Source organism: Argiope bruennichi, chromosome 2 (genome assembly GCF_947563725.1).
Source record: "Argiope bruennichi chromosome 2, qqArgBrue1.1, whole genome shotgun sequence".
Lineage (NCBI taxonomy): Eukaryota > Metazoa > Arthropoda > Arachnida > Araneae > Araneidae > Argiope > Argiope bruennichi.
Genome location: NC_079152.1, coordinates 32,549,545 through 32,567,593, shown reverse-complemented (window position 1 = coordinate 32,567,593; position 18,049 = coordinate 32,549,545). Strand labels below are relative to the sequence as shown.

Genomic DNA, 18,049 nt, shown 5'->3' with positions numbered 1-18,049 from the left:
GTTTATTAATCTTATTAATACCCACCTTCAGCAATTATTTCAATGTTATTGAAATTATAGCGATGAATTTTGACGAAATATATCTTATCAAAATTGGGCGGGGGGGGGGGTGAATTCATTTTGAATTTTAAACATCTTAGAATTACATATTTTCGCTTGCTAACATATACATAATCTCTTTCTGCTTCCAGAAAATTTTAATTTTAGAAATTTGATGATTTATTGTTTAGTAATTGTTGAAAAATTAATATTAATGTAATTTGACTTTAATTTTAGTAACGAATGCGTTTCTATCGTTTATTATTAAGAGAAACATATAATTATACGGCGAGCGAGCGAAAAGAGTTGGCATCATAGAGAGAACATAAAAGGATCGCATTGTAATACTTGGGAAATAATGAACACGAGCGAGCAGCGATTTTACCAAAACAAACAGACAAACAAACAACGTGTTTTAATCCGAATTTCAAAACGAAAATTATCTAGAATTCCGAACCATTCGTAAACAAGAGAGATATGAACCAAGATAATGATATAGGCCAATATACTCTATCCATTTGTATTTATCTATTTTATCGAAAAAAGTGGGAGCAAGGATCGATAGATGAATACAACATATAATCACTTATTTATTTCAGCTTCAGCAAGGAATGGTAGTAAAAAAATAATCAGCTGTGAATTTGAGTAAAATTTTATTTCTTTGAGACTTGTATTGAAACTACCGATTACAATTAGTTAAAGAGAAGTACATTTGTACTACTGTTGTTGCTTTAATAACGGACGACGACTCCAATTTGGAGGCAAATACTTTGTTTTAATTTTAAAAAAAATATTTTAAATAATCAAAAATATATCTTTTATTGAGCTGCTATAAACAAAATTTATTAGGCGATGTAAAACCAGAAAGTAAAAAGCAATCGATTTTTAAAAAAATTTCTTAAATTTTGAAAAATAATAATCGATTTTAATTTTTTAAACAACCCAATAAAAGTTATAGATACATATTTTAAGATACAAATCATACTCTGACATATAATTCTAAATTTTTTGTATTAATATAGAAAAAATTAAATAAATTTTTTTTATCGACTTTCATGGCAAAAATGTGGATAATTATCAGATAATTTTTTTAACCTTATATTTGTCAGTCATTTCAAATCCCAAGAATAAAATCTTAACAATTATCAAGATTGTGATGCAAATTTTATTTCAATAAAAAAAAATTTCAGATTTAACGACTTTTTTCCTAAGAGGACTTTTTTTTAAAAAAAACAAGGTCTTGGTTCATAATAAAGGTATTAGACATTCAATGAAAATTTTATAGCCTTATATTAAATATAGAAATTATGGTAAGTCTTTTATAAATTTGTTTTGTTAAAAAATTGAGCCGCAAAATTTTTTTTTGTTAAAAAATAACACAAAATGAATCATTTGAAAGATTGAAGATAATTAGAAACTGTTTGTTAGATTGTAAAAAGAAATGATTTATGATTGATCGTACTGTAAATTCTGTAAACTTTTTGCATACAAATGAACTATTGACGGTTATAGAAAACTGCAATTCGAGAAGTTTGACATTTTATGCTTTTTATTTGATGAATTCTCATAAAGAATCACAAGATATACTATCTTTCTAAAGATATCTATTGAAAAAGACATTTTCAATATCTAAGTTATTTGAATATCTAATTTTTGTGAGATGCAAAATTTACTTTATTTTCTAATTTATGCTGTTTCTAGAACAAAGACTTCGATTTTCAATGCTTTTAAATTCTTATTTAGTTAGAATTAATTAATGTTAGAATTATTTTATTTTTTAAATTTTCTTCTTTTAAAATTACGTAAGAATGTAAGTTAAAATTTTCAGAATCTTAAATTTACATTATTTATTAAATTATAAACTAAACACCTAGATACAAGTAGTGAAATAATATAAAAGTAATAAATGGATTTCGTAGTTAACACGACTGTAATTTTAAATATATTAAGTACGTAAATGTTAGTGTATTAATTTTTAAAAATTGTGTTAGTTATATTTTAATGTAAAATTCATTACGTTTCAGTAAATTCATTAAATCTGTATATTTCATTTTTGGAAATCTTTGTCTGATATTCGAATAGTTATTTGTTCCATTAATATATTTTTGTTTTTGATAATTATATATCTGAACTAATTAATCTTTCGAAAATTAGAAACAGTCAATCAGTTCTGTAAAATGAGTTGATTTAATTATCAATAAATCAATTTTGCATTTGCGATGTCTTATTGTTTTATTTAAAAGACCACGAACATCAGTTTGTTGTATTTTGTTTTCCGTCGATATTTTAAATATCGTAATTGATTAAAAATGCATTTTTTTGGTTATGCTATTGAAAACTTGAAGATAGACTTCGGAAGTTTCAGTTTTCTTCTGATATTAAGAATAACTGCTATCACTGACTTTCTATGTAATCTTCACTTTTCTGCAGTAACTCAGTATGAAGATCTTGACGTTTCAGTAGATTTCGGAATTAGCATATACCTAAATTGGGCACATACAAAATTATCAACAATTCGAAAAGACAGACGATTCAACACGCTTTCTCGTACCCTCCATGTAACAGAAATGCTAATTTATTTTGCAGTATTTTATCAAAAAATTCAGTCGTAATCGATACGAACTTCAAAAAGCATTTTCATATTTTCATATTGTTGCGTATTTGCGATTGAACTGGTTAGGACAAATACTATTGGTTTGAGAAGTGGCCGCAAGACGTTCAATTAAAAAATATGATTAGTCAAGTTTCCTAATAAATAAATTTTTTAAAAAATACGAATTCTTTGAATTACAAAATATAAGTATATAATTTTAAGTCTTTGTCAAAATCATATTATTTATTAATCAGATTATCATATTATTATTGTATGAACACCAAGCGTCGGCTTAAATATAATTATTACAAAAGTGAATGTTGCGCAGTTATGAATAATAATAATAATTACAAATATGCATTTTCCAAAAAATAAAAGTAAAAATTTGAAATAAATCATTAACAAGTTGATTAAAATGTGAAATAAGTTGGTGATTTTTTTAAAATAGTGTGACCTCGTAATATCCAATGCATTGGGCCATAAAAATACCTAAATCCCTGTCTGATGTTCCTATACCGGTGTTATGATTGATTATGAAGCCTTATATATATTAAAAGAAATATAATAAACTGGCGATATGTGTAATTCAAAATTATTGGTGAATATTCTTATTCACCAATAATTTTAGTAGTGATTATGAATAATTATTGGTAATTATGCATAATCACTGCATTAATAATATTTACCTTAACATCTATATACATTGATAAATCTGACAGTGATTTGCAACAGTGATATAATGAAAAGTGCTGAATATATAACCTCAAAGAAAGTATAAATGAAGTTGGTATTATTACTATTTCTTTCCAAATTTATTTAAATACCTTTCTTCTTCAGGAATATTTGAATCCTGTTTCAACAGAAGACGATGCAAAGGAGTCATCCAAACAAGACACAGAAAACATGTAAGAATCAGTATTTGATTCATTCCAGCAAAACTATTTTTTGATATGTTTGGTATGATTGAGAAGTTTTCCAGCGTCTAGTATGTCCCTGATACAGATGGATGAAAAAAGACAGGAAAATTGGCATTAATGTTCTAAGGTGTTTGAAATCTATTGTTGAAAAGAAAATGTATAGTATATATAATTGTAAAATATTCGGCACCAGTCTAAAGGTATCCAAAAATAATGGCTTATACCAAGTATCGATAGTTATTAATATTAGCTACCTATGTAAGGGGAAAGTTATTCAAATTGATTTGCTTTGGCATGTTATTGAAATTCAGTATGAGCACCAATAATGATTCTGCGAAGTTTGAAAAGGCATTCAAAAGATTTCGAGATGTTATTTATTAGAATGCTAAATCTGATAGAGAGGGAGAATTTCACTGTTTACAAAATCGCGTTGCTTGCGTTTTACTTTCCCGTATACGAAATATACAAAGCATTGCAATCATTGCAATATTCGAACTCAAGACTTTGACGAATCTCCTCCTTTCAGACCCCCTTTGAATCAGAAAAATATATTTTTGGCATTATAACTGTCTGACTGTGAATACGCTAACTCAAAAATATGTTGAGCTAGACAGGTGAGTTTTAGTATACCGAATTGGGAAATTTCTATAAAATTTCGAACGAAGTTCAATAAGAGGAAGTCTATCAGGCTGTCCGATTACAAATAAACATGCTATTTACAAAGCGTGGAAGTCATAGACAAATGAAAAAATACTTTAGCATCTGAAATGTAGATACATATAAACTCTGGAGCACAGTTCGTTAAGGGATTGCTCGTTGGTTGGTCAGAAATTGCATATGCGTTATAACGTGTAAAAAGTTATATATGCCTTATAATGTAAAAACCTCAAACTCAACTCACAAACTCAATGACTTAAAACTAAATTAAATTTGGTTTGCGATCTTGTGACTACAATTTTAGTTATGTGGTAATTTCAATTCTGACTATGGTAAATTTTCGCCATAATTTTTTTTTCAGAATAGATATTACTTTTGTTACTATATTACAAAACAAAGAAATCTGATTTAGGAACATTAGAAATAAAAATCTTAACAATATAAAATTCGTGACCTTCAACTAGATATATCATTTTATGCAGGAATAGGGTAAATTATACTTTTTTTATGAAAACGCACATGACAAATTTGAGAGAAGATCACTTGGATCGTTGGATTTATATGGCAATTTAGTAAAATGATAGTGCACCAAAAAAAAACCGCAGTTTCTATTTTTTTTAACTAAGCTGTTAATTTAATGCTCCCGAATGGGAAAAGATCTCTTACTATTACGACATCTGCAAACCACTAACGGTGCTCAGATAGAGCTTAAATAATCCACATAGAATGAAATCAATAACAGCTGTGCGTGATTCTCGCAGTAAAGATATTTCTTATGGAATGCTTTCACGTGGAGACGCTGTAATTTAATTTTTTTTTTCGTTCGACTGCTATGAATATGCGATACCATTTATCCAACTTGAATTCAAACGAATAAATATTTTCGATTATTTCCAAAAGTGAAATATCGAAATCATGATATTTGTTTTCCAGATTTTCTCATTTATGTAGTCACTATATTATGTTAAAATACATCCTATTTTAATGCTTTGCTTAAAATAATACCGAAAATTTCTGTAAAAAAAAGAAATGAGCTCGCCTTCGATTTTCCTATCTTTGCCGTGAGTGGAGTAACCTCATAATTTGATCTCACGCAACAACGGTAGAAGAAAACTTTCTATAATAACAACCTCGAATAGGGGATAAAGAAACAGAAGAAAAAAAAATTGAAGACACGCCTCAGACTATTTCGCATGCATCCGTTAAAATACTCAGAAGAAAGAAAGCATCACAGCCTGAAATATTTCTCTGTCAGAAGCATGTCCGTGTTCCTGTCCGAGCGCTTCTGAAAGATAGCTCATAAATCATCGCAGTTTCTTTAAGAACCCAGTTTATGTTCCGTTATAAAAGACGAAACAATTATTTTCGTGAAAGATCAGGCGAAAGAGGTGGTTATGCAATGGGCCTGCACGCGTGAATTGCTGTATCAGTGTCGCTACACTTACCAGTTGATGCGCGTTTTAAATAAACAAATTTGCTATGCATGAATTAACAGTATTTTTCACCATGAGACGTATTCTGTTTTTCTTTTCATTTACTTTTTTTCATTTTTTGATTAACTAATTAGTTAAAATATGCATAAACAGTATGAGTGTTTCATTATGTAGAGTTTCTTTTTCATTTATTAGAATGTTACTTAATTAAATTCTGATTTATCTGTTTTAAATCTACTTAAAAAAAATCTTGATTTTTTTTCCTTAGTATTTAAATACTTTTTATGGTAATGTATGGCTGCATTATGCTTCTATTTATTTATTGTCTTCATTTAAAGGAATATTTTTATGTTTATTTTGCATGTTATTTTTACATATCACAAATTAATTTTCCTATTTTATTTGAATATATTTTTTCTTCCCTGTAAATATTGTAAACTACTAATTTTTTTGTTTTTGTTTTTAATATTGGAAAAATGTTATCAAAATGGCAAATATTAAATGCATATATTTTGTAAATTTCAGAGATAAGTAATTCTTTTCCATTTATCCTGTTGATTAATGATTGTTATTATTTGTCCTATAAACAAGATGCCCTAGTTAACTCATGGGAGTCTTAAAAATCAAAAATACATGATTTTAAATTGAATTAAAATAAATGTTGGCAAAATTTTCACCTTTTCTTCATTTAAATTGTTCAGTTGTTTAAAAATTAACTATACTTTTACAAACGGAAATTTCATTTCTCGATTCCTATTCCTTATTGAAACCATGTTAATAATATATTCATTTTCTCAGAAATATGTAATGTTCAGTGTTGTTTTTAAGGTAAAATTACAGTTGCTATAGAAAATTTCGATTTCGAAATTTTGCTGTATCTGCAGAATAAGGAATTATTAATGAGAATTCGAAATAACTAGGGAATTTTGATTGTGATAAAAGTAGCTGAAAGGCTCAACGAACTAGAATATTAACTTTTTATACGTTGCTTTGATATCGAAATTGTAGATATTTATCAAATTTTTGACTGAATCCGTCAAAAAGTTATGCATGCGAACTTAATGCCGCTTCCTGGCCTAGTGGTATTGCGTCTTCCCCGTGATCTGGGTGTCCAGGGTTAGAGTCCTGGTTAGGGCATGGTTGTTCTTCACTGTGTTCTATCTATGAGGTGTGTGAAAGAGCCCCCCTCTCCCCTCCCTGTAAAAAGGGGTTGTGCAAGCTAGTGGTGAGTGTCATCTTCATATGAGCTAGAAGTCAGTCTCGGCCTCGGGTGCTCAGAAGTCTTTACTCTCAAAAGGTACTGCACCCCCCCCCCTTTCCGTTGTAACGCGGACACGATATCATCATCATAATCATGCGAACATAATGTCTGAAAAACGTAACTTGAATGAAATATTGTTTTCACTCAAAAATTGCATCTCTTTATCAAATCAAGGATCAAATTCATCAACGAGTGGTTATAATTAAATTGATCCTACTAAGACTTGCATAAGGATCATTACGGTTGACGAATTTTGTTTAATATGGGTATATACGTTATTTTGACCTTGGGAAAAAGAAATCTGCAATAAAAATTAATTCTTTAAACTTTGATCATTAAGCTTAAAGGCGCGCATAAAGAACAAATAAAAAAAAATTGTTACACAAAATTTTATTTAATCGCAACTTTTGTTCAATGTTATATTCCAACTACGCCAGTAACGTCTCCAAAGAGTGTTAAGTATGTTCAATAGTAGCTTAATGTGTTTCTTGAGGAATTCCAAAGACATGGTGCATTATTTTTGCATTCGTTTCAGACATAATGTATATACTTTCTCCATTTATGCGATATTTCAGGAATCCCTACAACATGAAATTACAGGGATTCAAGTTTGGAAAACAAGGAGGCCAGGAAATAAGGAAGTGTTTTGAAATTACTCGTCCTACTTCAAAGTGAGCACGAAATAGTTCCTTTGTTTGTCTGGCAATATGGAATATTGCACTATCTTGCATGAAGGTAGTAGTCCCTAAACATTCGCATCCATTAAGGAAGGAATGGCTTTCTGCCATATATCCGGGTATCCGTGAAGAAATACCTTTTCGGTTTGCGCAAGTTTGAGGTTCGAACTTGCAACGTTAGGATTCGTAGCCGCGTAACAAAGCCACTAGACAAAAGTGTACACTCTTCTCCGGAAGTTGTTATCCGGCTTATGATGTTACCACCACAATAGTCCCCAGTCGGTAGAGTTTATCGAGCCAGTTATGGCGAGCGACGAACGTGATTATCGCGCCAGGCGTTGTGGCGAGCGACGAACGTGATTATCGCGCCAGGCGTTGTGGCGAGCGACGAACGTTGTTATCGCGCCAAGTGTTATGGCGGGCGACGGCGAGCGTGTGTGAGTGGTTGCTGCAGCAGATGGAGCCACGACAGCTGAATGAAGGATACGGTGGTTTTCAGAACCAGGGTCACCAATGTGCAGGTTGAGGTTCGAACTCGCAACGTTAGGGTTCGTAGCCGCGTAACGAAGCCACTAGACAAAAGTGTAATCCGGAAGTTGTTATCTGGCTTATGATGTTACCGCCACAGGTTCTTCGGGAGTGTGCTGTTTAAAGAAAAGAGCCAGGAACCGAAACAGTAGTAAAATCTCACTGTACAGTAGTGTAATCAGAATGCAGAAGCTGTCTATGCACAAAGTTGGAACTAGTAGTATCCCATATGCGACAGTTCTGACTATTCGCTGCTCCATCTAGAATAAACTATACCTCATATGACGACAAATTATTCCACTGCCTTGCACTGTAAATGGTTATTATTAGAAACCAGCAAGCAAAAGGAATGCTTTTGTTCCACATGAACTTTTGCATGGTTGCCGAATCTTTCTTGTCCAGATACTACTCGAGTATTTGTCGAAGAATATTGGAAACCGCACGCACTGTCAACGATAGGAAGAGGGATTCTTCCTCTTTTTCATTCGAAATCCGTTTTCGTTCTGTTGCTAACAGCACACCCAATTCAAGGATATTTCAAATTTAATGATCAGTTTTTCAATCCATTTTTCAATAGTGACTCTCTTCACAAGCCTTTTAAGCATCTATATTCTCACAATGTAGCAAAATAATCATCGCAATTCTGTTAAAACAAATTAATCGGTAAAGCTCAATATCTAATATATAAAATTCTCGTGTCACAGTTTTCGTTGCCATACTCCTCCGTAACGGCTTGACCGATTTTGATGAAATTTTTTGTGCTTATCCGGTATCTATGAGAATCGGCCAACATCTATTTTTCATCCCCCTAAATGTTAGGGGTAGTCCATTATTAATTAAAAACTAACTTTCCCGCCAAAAAAATCTTTCATTTTTCCCAACGCCAACTTTTCCGCCAAAAAAATCTTCCATTTTCCCCATCGCCAAATAAGTAAGGCATCAGTTGTTTTTTTCTCCCAACAGTAATTAGGCTAGGGTTAACATTTTTCGACGGATTATTTCAAACGATTCTGTTTATTTTCTTAATGTTTTATGCATTTAAAATTAAACATTGCTAATTAATCCATGTTTCACATTCATTCTGAAGTACTTTTGAATTAAAATAACACAGAATAAAGGAAATTAAAAATGTCTAATCTGCATAGCGTTACCCCAACTGGCGTAGAAAAATTTACGCATTTGCGTTGACGTAACTGGCGAAGAAAATCCACGCATGCGCATTGTTCTGATTGTTGGCATGACAACCAACGGACGATTTAAATTATTTTTAGGTTAGTTGCATGCTTTTGTAAGTAAAATGTATTTATGTTAGTTATATATTTTTTGTATATGCTTATAGTTTTAAGTACATCGTTTTTTAAGTAGATTTTTTTAAACCTGTTTTCGACCGATTATTTTAAACGATTCATTTTATTTTCTTAGTGTTTGATGCATTTAAAATTAAACATTGTTAATGAATCGATCTGTTCATGATGAATCTGAGAAATTTTTGTTGACAAATTCTTGAGATATTACATAAATTAAGAAAGATATTCTTTAGTGACCATAAAGTTTAAACGCGCAGTGACTCTATTATCAGTAATCATATTATTAAAAAAAATGCTTTGTTTCAGTAAAAAATATTATATTAATTGCAGATTAATCATTTACACTGTAATTTAAAGCATAATTTCTACGAGGGGTAACAGAAAATTAGAGAGATATATATCACGCAATAACTGAAGGCCTTTATAATATTATGAGTGAATTATATGACTATCAAAATTTGAAGTTTTAAAATATTTTGCTGAAGAATCTATTAAAGTTGGAATTGCGTAAAATGTTTAATGGTACGACCGAAGTTTTATCCCCTGCTTGGCGAAATTTTTAAAAATCGCAAACAACGGCCTTGCGAAATGTTCAAAAGCAAAGAAGCAGATGTTCAATTATAGTGCATAATAAAGATTGCCAGCTTTGGTGCGTTATCGCAACTTGGCGAAGAAGGGGGTTAAACTCCGGTTAAACCTATTTAATTATTAAAATTTAAACGAACATTAAGATTGGCGAACCGGCTGGTCGCCAAAGGCGGCTAGTTTTTTCTATAAAAACATTATGAAGAATAATTTTATGAAACTGACTACTGATGTTTTGGGATGCTCCTTATCTGTACAACGACCTCTCTACATTTCATGAAAATCGCTATATAGGGGTAAAAATTTCTTTTTACCCCTATGTTTACTTTTCTGCATAATCTCTAAAATGCATTACCCAAGTTTTAGTAAAACATTTCAAGTAGACTGGACTTTAAATATTCTGAGTAGGGTTAATCATAATCAAGTGGTTATAACCATTATAGTCACTTCATGCGCATGTGGATGCTATAATTTGTGACAATCAGCACTAAAATTCAACAACCGTGTTTAATAAATTTTAGATATCTTTGCATTATCAAAGTAGATCTATATAAAGTTTTTAACATTACAGGTTAAAGAGAAGGGGTTTACTATGGGTATTTTGGGACGGATCTCGTAACTGTGAACGGCGGTCAGATTTCGAGGCTGACACCCGAATTGGCACCCGTCTCTCCAAAATTCTATACCACACCAGTGGGAACGACATTTGACTCCGGCAGATTTAAAGTGCACCAGACCCGATTCCACGATGGTTCTTCAGTGGAATCGGGTCTCGAACTTGAAATCCTTCGGTTTCGAAGCCGAGACCTTACCATAAGGTCACCGCGCCCCTTTAAAGGCAAGGGGCAAAGTCTCAAAATGCGAATATCGAATATCGTCGATATCGATATTTCGAAATTCAAAATTTTGATATATCGATCGAAGTTTCGATATATTGATATTCGAGATCGAATATATTGAATATAGAAATTCGAAATCGTCATTATTTAGTATGGCAAAGCAGAAAGCACGCCATTTTGTAGACGCATACGAGGAGAATACGTTTATACAATTTTGATCTTTTCAAGCAATATAGTGGAAAAACTTATAAAAGTCTTTGCTAATGTATCAACAATTTCAGTGTTCTTCCGACGGAAAATGTTCTAATTATAGATTTATAATATGAAAAAAAAGCTAAAATTTGGATTAAACATTTGCCAGTTATAGTTCATATATATCATTTTGTTCATAATTTCCCTTTATTTATCATTACTATAAAACTACAATATCACTTTAGGTGGAGAAAATTATTAAAAAAAACAAAGGTAAGAGCCAAAATTTAAGAGCCTGTAAAGATATTTCTAATCAATAAAACTTTAATTTCTGGAAAAGCATATGGGCCACGGTGGTAAAATCTCGGCTTCGGAGCTGGAAGATGTTGCGTTCGAGACCCGATTTCACCGAAGAACCTTTGTGTAAGCGGGTCTGGTGCATGTTAAATCTGTGGAATCAAATGTCCTTCCACTGGTGTGGTATGGAAGTTTGGAAAGGGGAATGCTAGCTCAGATGTCATCCTCGTCCTCTGACCTAGGTTCAAAATTATTAGGTCAGTCTCAAAATAGCGTTGCTTTAAAAACAGGACGTTACTATAACTTAACTCGCTAACAAAAAAGTATTTTTCCATCTTTCTGCAAGCTTGTCTGTTTAGTTTTATCTGGATTTGAGACGTAGAGTATGTCCCATCGCTATATAAAAATCAAGTTCAAACATTTTAAAAAAGAAAATAAATTCGCAAATGTAAATTCATGACAAATAATAATTTTTAGTGTTGATCTCATCTGTTATTTGCTGTACATGAATCATACTCTTAGCTATTTACATATTCCGCAAGCTTAAACTAACCAAGCTTTTCAAATGTGTCTGGAAGAAACTCACTTCTCTTTTATGGAATTCTTAGAAATCAAGGCCAACGACATATCGCGCGTTAGAAAAAATCAGCTCCGCATTGTGTAGGATGTTTTAGTTGTTTTTGTATGCCAGCTCTTTCAATTCATATTTTATGCGAAGCCGCTATTGATCCTGTTGTTTGTCTTCTTGCGATGTTTTGAAATATGAGGATTGTATCATTATTTTGTTGCTAATTAATACGCCTCTATTATTCTTGCTCGTTCTTTTTATTCGTTGATGATGCTATTGAATTGTAAAAGACTACATTGAGGAATGTTTCCTCTTATTTTTAATGTTGTATATTACTGGATTTAAAAGCGATTCCTCGAAATTTAATTCTTGTCACCAGTTATTTAGTAAATGAGAAATAAACAGTATTTCTATTGTGTTTTAACATAACAAAGCGAAACATTTAAATTTTGGCTCAATAGCTAATTTCTAAACCTTAGAGGAATAAAATAAAATTCGAAAATGCTTTAAATGATGTAAATAATTATAGTTTGTTATTACAGTCAATTAATATATTTTAGGAAAAATTATGAAATATAAATTTTTAATGCCATTTTCCGGTGCTAATTAGTCACATTTAGTAAAATATCTTTTGTTTCACTAAAACTTCCAATAAAATATTTCACTCCCCCTCTATTAAAACTGTCCGAGTTATGAAGATTTGAATATGAACATTTTAGACCATTTCAACGGCTGCCTCTAATAAAGAACCTTACCTCGAAGAAATAAAGTCCGTTGATTAGAGGCGACCTCCTGTATATTGTATCTGTGTGATAATAGACATGAAATATGTTACAACCCAGAAAACTAGGAAAACGTAGCAATATATCATTATTAACATTTTAGAGTAGGCTATTGTCATGCATTATTTGCAAATACATCTTTGAAAGTTTCCTAGCTATATGAGCTATATTTCCATGAACATAATGGGAATGGATGCACGTAGCTTAGAAAGTTGTACAGTTTTCTTACACCTTTTGAAAAAAAAGCATTCGCATATTTTTTTTTTCTTTATTAGCTAATAAATAATAATATAGATCCCTTGTATCAAATACATATTGAATAACGATATGAACGAAATACAAACCAAATATGCAAATTTTTAGAAATAAAGTTAATTGTACAATTTTCTGTAATACATATTTAGTTCCTATTCCTGCTTGTTATGCAAACAATCAAAAATTAATGCTTATGACTTCAAATATAGTATAAATTATTCGTTTATATTATATATAATTGAGCGTTTATATTAAATATGTTTTTAAGTACTTTATAAATATGTACTTACTATTTAGATATGAACTCTTAAAAAAATTTAGGCTCGTATTAACAAAGAGTTTAATTTAGCAGGCGAGGTAAAGTGATGAAGAAAATATTTTATTTCCTATAGCAATAAGGAATGTGAAATACATTAACTGAAAAATTAGAGGTAACCATCAATATCTTAATAGAAATGAAATCCAAGCCTATTTCAGACAATATTTGCACTTAGTGTGTTTCTATTTGTTGTATTTTTTTAACTCACGTACTCATTCTGTGAGTAGAGAATTGCAGATGGATAAGGAAAAGTTGCTACCAAGTATATGAAAGAAAGAGCTAACATTTTATTCAGTGGTAAAGTTCTTGATGAAATTCCAAATGACGATAAAGACAGATGAATCAACAAGATCTTCAATCTTTTAAGAAGTGCCATGCCTTCCTTCAAATATAATATTTAACAGAGTCAATAATTCTTATATTAAATGAAGTCTGATATGGATGATCGCTTTCATCAATCCCGCAGAGTCATTTTTTGTAAAATTCATTGCATTTTTTTGGTAGAGGAAAAAAGACATGGCATGAAGACAAGACAGTATGCAGTTAGTAGATGAATGACATACCCAGTTGAGCTTTTCATATGCTTGGAATGAAATACTTACGTGAATTGACCCTAATAACAAGAAACAAAAAAAAATAAAGTCAAGTAAAAATTAACACTAAATAAATGGTTGGAATAAAGAATTAAATTTATCACATGTTGTTTCTTGATGGAGAAATCTTACTATAAAAAGCCAATATAATGGAATTACGAAATAAAAATTTGCTTTCTTTAAATAAGCGACGAATGTAAAATATATGAAAAATTATAATATAAAGCAGAATATGTGTTAATTTATTTTTGTTGCAAGACCTTCACCTTAATAATGAACAGTAGTGGTGTGAAATTTAATTATTCCTTTCTGGAATTGTTCCTAACTTTCCAAATTAATTGTTTCGAACAATATTTAATTGAATAATAAAAATTAAGCTGAATTTCAGCATTTTATTTTATTTCATTCTCCCTGAATAACTGCTGAAAAATGAGTTTCATATATCTTAAAGACCAAACCATTATTCTTTTAATAATTTTATTTAATGGTAAGACATTTTTTTATTTTAATAAAATCTTCTAATATGATTTTAACAGAATTTGTAAAGATGTTTTCTATTGTTATAAATAACTTCAAATTAATTTTATTGTTTGATCATTAAACCATGTATTTTAATTATTGTAATTATGATTTAAAGGCTTTTCGCAGCATTAAATTCAAGAATGAATTTTTGCAGCCGCTTTTATTTCGCTGCAAACTCATCTTTTCATAACGCAGGTAATAACATGACGTTATTTCTTTTCTCAGCGATATTTAGTTTCATTTTCACAATGCTTCTATGTGATGTTAGTCGAAATTAATATGTACATTCCAGGCTTTTGAGTCTGTTTCTTTATGAAAGTAAAAGAAACTAGTGAGAAAAAGAAGGTGCATTTGTCGATGTTTCTTCTGTCAGGCACATAAGCATAAAAAAGAAGAGAATGATACTTTGAATCACGATGATAAAAAAAAAAAAATCATGATTTGAAAGAACATCTGTTTTTTTTGTAACACTGAAAGAAAGAAAAAAAATGGAATTCCGAGTACTAGTAGACTTGTATCTGGAAGTTCAATGTACGAACATATAAAAAGTAAGTTTAAGAATTAGCCAAGGGTTAAATAAGAACGGATGGAAATTAAAAAACTATTGTAATTAAAATCTATTTTATTATGTTCAAATAGAATTTAAATTATTTTAATAAATTGCTAAATTATTTTAGAATTTAAATTAATTTTTGTCTCAAACAACGTTTGATGTATTAGTTAGCATAGTATAACCGTAAATCATAATTCATCGCATAATTCTTTCTTCTGGTTTTTTTTTAAGGTGTACGTACACACTTGAAGATATTTTTAAAAATTTTAATTTTAAAAATCCAGTTTTTTCACAGGAGGTTATTAATATATGTTTAAACTCATTTCAGTGAGAAAAAACCATATTACACTAATTATTGATTAATTAAATAATATTTAATGAGCTAATTAGCCTATTTTTTGAAACATGGTATCTTAAATTCTAATTTGTACAGGCACACAATTCTAGTTGGAAATGATGCCTAATATGAGTCTTCATGTTGTCTGCCTCAAACAAGTTATAAAAATGTATAGTTTTTTTAAACAATTTTTTTCATCAACAATGAATAGAAAAAGCAAGATTTTTTCTGTAATTTTAACTTTTAAACAGCTACTAAAAATTTATTTCTATAAATATAATTTTGATTGAAGCACAAAACATCCGCTATTTCATACAGATTATTTTGATATATAAATAACTGTATTTGGTTCATTTCTTGTTGAGTTATGATTGTTTGAATGAAGCAACATAGTGGAAAAATATCATTCTTCATAAAATGAGTTTTAAAGACACCGTAACTATAGTTTTTAATGAAAGCACTTCAAGAAAAATAATTATAACTCGAGAAATATTTGGAATATTGGCAACATCTTGGTATCGTTTGAAAGCTAAAGGATCAGAGAACATTATTAAGCAATAAAAAAAATATTCGATATTTTGAACGATTTTCGAAGTTTCAAGTGTGTACATACACCTTGAATAGTATAAAAAGAATTTATCTTCTTCAAAATGATTACTTTAAATTAAAATACTCGAAGTCATTAATCACCTAAAACAAGATGGATATTTGGCCATTTGAAGTAATATCAGTTTTTTTACGTATAGAGATCATATTCATTTTTATTTTAGTTTAGATCATTCGAATTTTAGTTTTTTTGTCAACCAAAATACTTTCTCTTTGTTTATTTCATGCTCGGGAAGATAAAGAACCGTATGTTTAAATATAATGTGTTCCTCTAAATTTGTTATGTAAGACATTATATGCAATGCAATGTAAATTAAAATAAAATTTAGATATATATTTCATTTAAAAAAACTTCTATGATTTTAGATCCGAAATCGATACTCTAAACGAGACAGTGGTGAATGAAAAAGTCATCCCAAAAGATGACGAGCCAGCCTCAGATAATTTGACTGCAGTGGAGAAAAACATTTTTGAAGAATGGCGAAAGAATAAAATCAGCTCCGTATTGATTGAAAATGAGAATTATCATCTTTTAAGACACTATGAATATCTTCATAAGAGGTAAGAAACTCCTGATTCTGCATCATATAGATACAATGTTGGCAAAAACAATACAGCGGCATTGTGCAAAGGCAAAAACAAATCCATAAAAAAATGACAATTTCAGCAACTTACATTGATCTTAGTAACAGAGCGAAAAACTCCTACACATCTTATTGTCATCTGAGAAGTTAGCGGTTGCTATTTATTCGTTTTTCATGAGCAGTTTCTGTCATAAACGTGCCATTTTATCGATCCGTTGCTGGTTTTATTCCAATTTTTAATTTTTTTTCTTTCATGCGGATCTTTTTCCTTTTCTGTTTGTTTTTCTTTAAAGATTTTAAGCTCATGTTGAAGTAAACAAACTTATTATTCTTTGAAGATAAGGCCTTGTAATAACACGAAACGTGTTTCATAACTGTTAAATTCGAAATAAAATTGTTTTTACGATCGTTACAGCTGTTTACCGCTTTTATTTTAAAGTTGCATTTTATCGGAATACATAAAATTGAAAAAAAAAGCAAATTAACATTTGATAAAATCAAACGCATACGTAATAATGACTGCCCTGACAAAAATATATATTTCTAGTATTTTATTTCCTTTTTGAGGTGTTTTTTGTGTGTGATTTCGTGATTTTTTTTTATTAACTCACTCACGCATTGAATCACTAAATGTTTCACCTGAGATTAAGTGAAAGTACTAATTATTTTAAAATACAAAAAAATCGCTTAGAAACACTTTAGTATTAAAAAATACACTTCTTTACATTGCTTTAGGAATTGCAATAACATTAAGTGCTTCAGAATTAATTGCAATAACAATGAATGTTAGAATGTGTCATTTGATTAGGATGTTAAATAAATTCGTATATCAAGAGGTTAAGGATATTCGATCCTCCTCGTTTGTTATTTTTTTATGAATCTCCAATATTATTAATCTATTGATAGTCTTGTATAATGTGTAAAGAAGAGATTTATAAAGTAGACACATTTTTTTACTGAATGAAATTAATTCAATCTCATGTGATACATGAAAAACATGTTAAGCTATTGTATTTTGAAATCCATTGAGCATATTACAGGAAAAACAACGGAAGAGTATTCCGAACTTGACTTCTTCGTATTCATATAGAAAAATGGCGCCTTTTCTGTTTATGTGATATAAGGAGTGAAAAATGTCTTTTGCACCTCTTTCCTATCATCAATTGAGTCTAGAATTGATAATTATTGCGTATTGATTCGGAAAGAAAAGAAACGATAATTTTTCTGCTATCATTCATATATCAAACTTCTTTTATCTAGTTTGTTACCTTTTTAAGTTATAGAGTTTTAGATAGACAGACCACAAATGTCACCAGACGCTCTATAGGATGGAATCATCCTAGAAATAGTGCTAATAGAGAAAAACAAATAATGTATTCCTTGATGTTGTGGCGAATTGAATTGAGCGATGATAGAACCTGGGACCTTGTGGTTCGCATCCGAGTAACATGACCACAATACAAAAGCAATTGCCTGTGTAGCGTAGCTGTTAATTGGCTTATAAGCTTTCACCACAATGTATATAATAGTGTATCAAATGAAAATGAAAGAGTAATTATAATTTCGTGCATTTTTATTAAGTGTGAAGAAAATGATATATAGAAA

General features: G+C 30.1%; 1 protein-coding gene across 3 annotated transcripts in view; it reads left to right on the top strand.

The window, feature by feature from the left end:
* The window catches only part of LOC129961758 (coiled-coil domain-containing protein 13-like), a 69,475-nt gene that overhangs the window by 33,436 nt on the left and 17,990 nt on the right, over nt 1-18,049 (top strand). For all 3 annotated transcript variants that reach the window (XM_056075313.1, XM_056075312.1, XM_056075311.1), the window contains 2 exons: nt 3,470-3,537; nt 16,227-16,421. In XM_056075313.1, coding sequence (XP_055931288.1) covers nt 3,470-3,537; nt 16,227-16,421 — 263 coding nt within the window. The remainder of the gene's footprint in view (nt 1-3,469; nt 3,538-16,226; nt 16,422-18,049) is intronic.